The sequence below is a fragment of the Argiope bruennichi genome, chromosome 2 (assembly GCF_947563725.1).
Source record: "Argiope bruennichi chromosome 2, qqArgBrue1.1, whole genome shotgun sequence".
Lineage (NCBI taxonomy): Eukaryota > Metazoa > Arthropoda > Arachnida > Araneae > Araneidae > Argiope > Argiope bruennichi.
The window spans coordinates 138,234,276-138,241,008 of record NC_079152.1 but is presented as its reverse complement, the minus strand read 5'-3'; the positions used below and the strand labels follow the sequence as shown (position 1 = coordinate 138,241,008).

Here is a 6,733-nt window from a genome sequence, read left to right as displayed (position 1 = left end):
AATGACTTGCAAGTATATATGTTTCACTCATCTACATATAGAACACTAAAATACCACTACGGGTACAACGTCTAGTTTGATTTATATTTATTTTGTGTGAATATTTGTCTGTATGTATGCGTGTATGTACGCTGTGCACAAGCTTTTCTCTCCCCCTCTCTCATTTTCTGTATGTGAGTTCATATGTTTAAGATTTCATACGTCTGCATAATATAAATAAAAACTATAGGCAAAAAAAATTGTATGATCTGCTATAATAAAATTGACTTCTAAATAATAGAGAAGATAAATTTAATCCAACTAATCTACATCACTGAATGCTCAAGAAGCAGTCCGATTTGCAAACAAAAAATTGTCAGTTGTAAGAGAACAATTTTTCAGTGTTTCAAGTTTTTGCACATCTCTTCAGATGCCATGCGATATCTTAACTATAATATCTCCAGTATGAAATACAAAATACTAAAAATGATATCGGGAAAAATAGTCTTGAAAAGAAGTCTAATCTTTTAGGGCCCAGGCCTTCTTTCTGATGTTTCGAATTGGACCAGCACTGCTTCGTCGACCAAGTTCCGTTAGCTTTCAATAGGACCTGTAAGATAGACACTCCTTTTTGTAAGCAAATAACAATACCATTCCACTTAGATAAAATATAAAGTCTTACGGGTATAGCTAAGCAATATATGAGACTATTAATGATGGCAAAACTTCAATAGTTAGAAAATAATGGCAAATAATTTGATTAAAAAAATTAAATATACTTTTATAAGTTCACTATAAGCAGAAAATTTCATTTTAGTTATTTTTACGTTTTTATTTTTTAATTTATCATTTATTATTGTTAATAATAACATATAATCTTGAAATCAAAATTTTTCAAATGCACTAATAAGTATGGAATAAAAAAAATAAAATTTGTCTTTTAGCTAAGAATTAAGCTTCGGAAATATAAAATAATATGTCGTCATCGAGAATATGAAACTTCACAAATCCCAAACACGCAACCAATTCAGCAGAAAGAGCCGGAAATGCGATGCGATGATGAACTGAAGTTTTATTGAGTCATCGGCAAACTATATTAAAAAAAGCTTGAAATATCTGACAAAATGAGGTTGATATAAAAATGGTTTAATGCAAATTTATGCAAAAATTAACCATATTTTTTTTAATAGCAGAAATATTATGCTGTCATATGTGACGTTGGCATTATATAGCTGCCAACAGCTGTTTCAAACTGTGATAAAACAGTCTTATTTTATGCTTTTTGTTTACAAGATTTGAACTATTCGGAAGGCTTTGATGAAGATTTTATAACAATTAATTAAATAGTATTCTTTATTAATGAAATATTTTGTACCGAATAGCGCCGAATGCATCAGAAAATATACAGATAAAAGTTTTTATATAGATGACGTAAGTGGCACAGAAATCGCGCTTATTACTTATGGTCGAATGGCAATAATAAAACAAAAGCAAACCATCATACGAATTTCAGACTGTTTCATTCAGCATTTCTAAAGCTGTATTGAATCTGAAGCTTCAACTGACTTACAATGAAACCATAAAATATTAATTAGTCGTTTGGGCATCCAGCCGGTTCTCCAATCTTAATGCTCATTCAAATTTTGAATTAAATATTTTATGTAATTTGTCTTTTATTCGATTCTTCATCAAAATATTTTTAAGCTTCAAATTTTGATACGCATATAATTCATTCATGCTATTATAAAGGCATTAAGCCATAATGAACTATGTATTTCTTTAATTTTCTATCAAATCCCATAAAATTTCAGCTTCCAATTAAAGTGGAAATGATTAAACTTCAATTAATATAAAAACTTTTTTTTTTTATTACTGAAACCAAGGGTTTTTTTTTTTTTTTTTTTTTTAATTATGAGTCCTGAAAAACTGAGTAGTTCAATATTTAAGTTTATGTACAATCTTATCAAGGTTGCCACACAAATCTGGAAAAAAATTTAAGATTTCCCTGGGTTTTTTCCTTTCTTCGCCTGTTAGTATATTCAAGATACAAGGAAAATAATGGATTAGGATTTTAAGGAGTGGAAAAAGTAAGGTAAGGAAGCAACAATTTGACATTATTTGAAATAAAAGTATATTTAAAGTAAGTTTATATTTATATAAAAAAAGACAATTTTTCTTTATTTATTATCTATAATTTAGCAAGATAAAATTTATATATTAAGGAGGTATCTATAACCTCTCATGCTCTTTAATTGTAAGTCACTCAAAATTAAGGACTTTTTGTTATCACGATACAAATCATATAATGATTTCTTAACAGGAAAAAAAAAAAAAAACATTACCAAGCAAAATTACTTTTTTTTTATTTATTCATTTTTGTCAATTCATGTATTTGGGTATCAATTTTTGCTGATTTTTCAGCCATCAGCTTCATGGAGCTAATCCATAAAAAAATAAGGTACGGCATTTTTGTACGACATAACGTACATTTTTTTCAACTATTTCGCTTTCAGTGAAACATATGTGAAAATATATCTAATATATCTTTGATTGCATTAAAAGGCGAATGTGGCGCAACAAGTTTTAATGCTTATAAAAATTCAGCTTTAAATGATTGGTCTTGAATTAAAAAGTTCGAGAACGGGTTTCTTAAACGGACATTCGGGTTGGACATATCATCATCTCTCTCATTCCTTTAGATACAAAGTCTAATATTAATAATGATTTTTTTGAGATGACATCTAATTTCTATTCTCTTTTTTTAGCATGACGAATTATCTGCTTTCATATTACTTAGGCTTATTATTTTCTTACGAAGCGAGCAGTACGCAATAAACGGATTTTTCGGGACTTCTTGAACTCTTTCAGCAAAATCAGGATTGATGTTTTTATCCGTCCAGTTCATACAAAATGCAGATTTTGAGCAGCTCTTTATTTTTTTAAAAAAATTATCTAATCTACTCTGAGTAAGGCCGCAGTTTCTCAAATGATAAACAAATCATTCAATAAACTCACGCATGAATGACTAAATACCATCGCGATATGTTGTTGTTATTCCAGCTAAAGAAATGCATTCTAATCCATCACATAGTTGCAGAAGTGTCGTGCATGCTCATTAGCTGCAATTCGGGAAAAGAACAACCATCCCACAAATCGAAATTAGAATGATCCGTACAGAAAAACGGGGGAGAGAGTAGAAAAGGTGCGAGTTTCCACAATTGCGAATGGCATTGTTTCATTTTTGGGAGTGATGACTACGATCTTTTATTCTTGCAATCTTCAGAGATCGGCACTTTTTAGATAGGAAAAAATAACTAAGAAACAACATTCCCTGTATTTTCCCGGTTTTTTAGTTGATTTTTAAATTCTCGGTATTTTCCGTTTTTCCAGGTTCTCTCGGTTGCGTTGGAAACACTGGGTATGTTATAATTTTCATAATATATGCAATATCACAATAATTATTATACAAAAATTTCTCAGATTCATCATAAAATTCAGTCTATAGTTTTACTTTCAAAAGGATTTAAATAATGTTAATAGCAATATTTTATTTTGTTTCAATCTATAAATATACTTCAAAAATTATGAAATTTAATATAGTCCTTTAGTTCTAAGGAAACTTATTCTATGAAATATTCTTGACACCTCAACTTTTAAATGAGTAAATGAACGTTTTTATCTTCTGCTATGAAATCTGATGGATTTAAGAAATTTTGAAAAGAATAGTTTAGAACAAGCAACATTTTCACAATATTAAGCCAATCAGTCATAAGAAACTCTGGGCTCTGATTGGGGTATCATGTTTGAGACGGTCGCTGGAGTGGTTTAAAATCCCCGATTTTTATAGTGATATTATAATATTCATAAATCAGTCAGTTTTAGCGACTGACTTAGTTGGTTGAAGTGTAACTTTTTTTATTTAAGATATTATAGTCTGAAGATTATTCTATTAAATATGATTCACAAAGCATGTGATCTAGATAACAGCTAAAGATCCGTAATTTATTAGAGCATTTATTGACTCAAGTTATTTAAAATATAATTATTTATTTTATTTAGACCATTTTAATACATACATTTCTATTATTAAAGGTTTACAATTTAGCCGTTGGACTCTGGATTAAAAGGATATATATTAAACCATGTTACCTTAAACAAAGCTGTTTTATTGAATTAATAATGTAAATATTGCAACAGGTCATAGAAACTTTGTCTTGCATTTATTTTTTAACAAAATGTTATAAGCATGATATTCTTTTGGTTAAGAGGTTTTGAAACTCGAAATCTCGTAGGCAATAAATATTGAAGCTCGAAATTGCGTTGGCAATGAATAAAGCATCAATGGCAGTTTTCATCATCATCTTTTAATAGCCTATATTTTTTTTACCTGCTTTTACCAGTATAGCATTATTATTTTATATGCTTCTTTGAAAGCAGATGCGTTTTTAAAAGGTTGACCTGCTTTTACCAGTATTGCTTTATTATTACGTATGCTTCTTTGACGTAGAGCTATGACATCATAGTTTTTTTCGGAGGAAATTAAATAATATATTTTTTATAATATGTTCCAACAAACTTCACTCGCGTTTAATAACAGTTTTGATAAAAGTATTTTCTATTTCCCCCAATGGAAAAATATCACTTCATTCATTCTTAAGTGGGAAACATTGAAGGATTTCACTCCTGTTCTAAGATTAATCCATTACGAAACTGTTTTATGATCTCAGAAATTTGAAAATGGCAGTTTGCGTTTACAAAAACACTGTTTTCATAAAAATTCTGTATAAATTAATATGTTTAAAAAATTATTGGTAAATAGTTTGTCATTTGGAAATCGCATTGCGACAGAAACTCTCGTTATTCAGTTTCCAAACGTGGCATTCCTTTTTGTGAGAACTTGATGTTGTTTTGGTTAGGAGGTTTTGAAGCTCGAAATCGCGTAGGCGATGAATAAAACATAAATGGCAATTTTCATTTTCAATTTTTTTCTTGGCTGGCAAAAAAAGTTTTTGAGCTTTCTTTGAAGCTCTCGTAAACCGTTTTAAACTGGTTAATGACTTAAATTAATTAAGACAAATAATGACTTAAAATAATAATGTTTTCAAATAATAACTTGAAATTTGCGGTCGTAGATTTCATTTTTTTTATTATTTTTTACTTATTTCATTTCATACAGACGCGTGCTAAAAATTACACTTTTTTAGATTTGCAATAATATTAAACTTATTTTTTTTTAATTTGATCTTTTGTTAGTGTGATGGCAAATCTTTGATAAGAACAAATTTTTCCCATTCACGTTTAACGTGCTCGTGCAGGTTGAATTTAATTTTTATTTTGTGCTAAATATAAGGTTAAAATATTTCTTTAAAAATTCCTTAAAAGTCGTAACTTAATTTATAAGTTAAAATATTGGTATCATTAAAAAGAAAATATTTTTGAACTTTAACTTGATGATTTTTGTAGATTAATATTTTTGAAAGTTATTTCGGAAAAACACTGAAATTTCCATTAATTTTTAATTAATTAAGATTCTAATTGAAAATTCAAAAAAGTCGCTCCGAGTTGCACATTCCCGATCTCCAAGGTATGCATGTATCGAATTTGGTAGCTGTTGTTTAAACGGTCTGACCTGTAGAGCGCAAACACACAGACATAGCTTTATTATTATAGATAGATATAGATAGAATAGATAGATAGAAATTCCTTGGAGAAAGGTTCGCCGTATCACTGGAAAGAATATTCAGTCAGAGGAAAGAAGATATAAAAGAAATCAAGATATCGAGCACAAGAATAAGTTTAACTGTCACCAGATAAGTAATTGTTATAACTTGCGTATGGAAATTAATGTCCATATCTTCCAAAATAATTATTTTTCAGAAAAAATATTTGTATTATTTTAAGACTGAAAAATGTCATTTTATTGGTACCAATTTCATTTCCGTATATTTTCCCCTTAATTTTAATAACACTTTTAATTCAGTTCGATATACTATCTGAAACAATATTTTTAAATGCTATGATGGGCTCCAAATTCACCCTTCAAAATATTCAGTCGCTTGCTTTATCAATCATCAACTGAGCAGTAGAGTTTTCACTTCCGCATTTATCTCGTAATATATATATTTTAATTTACATTAATTTTCTACTTTTTGTTTTTAATATATTTTATACTGCATTATTTTAAATAACATAGCACCTTATATTAATTTTTCTCAATTTCACTACTATATGGAGACCCGGAGTCAAAACTGGTCCTGGATGGATATAATGAAATCCCCTATTCAAAAGAAGAACTCCAACCTTGATCAATCACAATAGACCATCACACCAAAAAAAAACTCACACATCCATCGACCGTTTCTCCGTTTCTCCATGACTAAAACTGACTGTCAAGACTCCCAAAGAAGGTACGTTTATTTAATTGCCTAAAATACTAAATATTTTACAAGCATCTACAATCCTTTAAATTTTCAGACAATGCAAGCTGGGTCATGCAAACAGTCTTCTAATAGGTCTCAAATAATAAGCTTAAATCTTTCTTTGGCATAGTGATGGACCACCAGTTCCGGCAGAGCTTTAGGAAAACATGATTTCACGGTAAGCAATAAATCGTAGGTAAGTGCGTTATGACATCCTCATCTAAACCACATTAGCATCCTTTTCCCTCTACAAAGAATTCTGCTTTGATAAGATAGGAATGTGGCCCCATGGTGTTATAGCGCATGTGGTGTAATTCTAAAGATCATCAAATCAT

At 29.3% G+C, this 6,733-nt stretch overlaps 1 protein-coding gene across 1 annotated transcript in view; it reads right to left on the bottom strand.

Annotated features, from left to right (window-relative positions):
- Positions 1-339: 339 nt before the first annotated feature.
- LOC129960542 (glutamate-gated chloride channel-like) overlaps positions 340-6,733 on the bottom strand; it is a 50,909-nt gene continuing 44,515 nt past the window's right edge. The window contains exon 8 of the mRNA XM_056074034.1: positions 340-589. Coding sequence (XP_055930009.1) covers positions 425-589 — 165 coding nt within the window. The 3' untranslated portion in view covers positions 340-424. The remainder of the gene's footprint in view (positions 590-6,733) is intronic.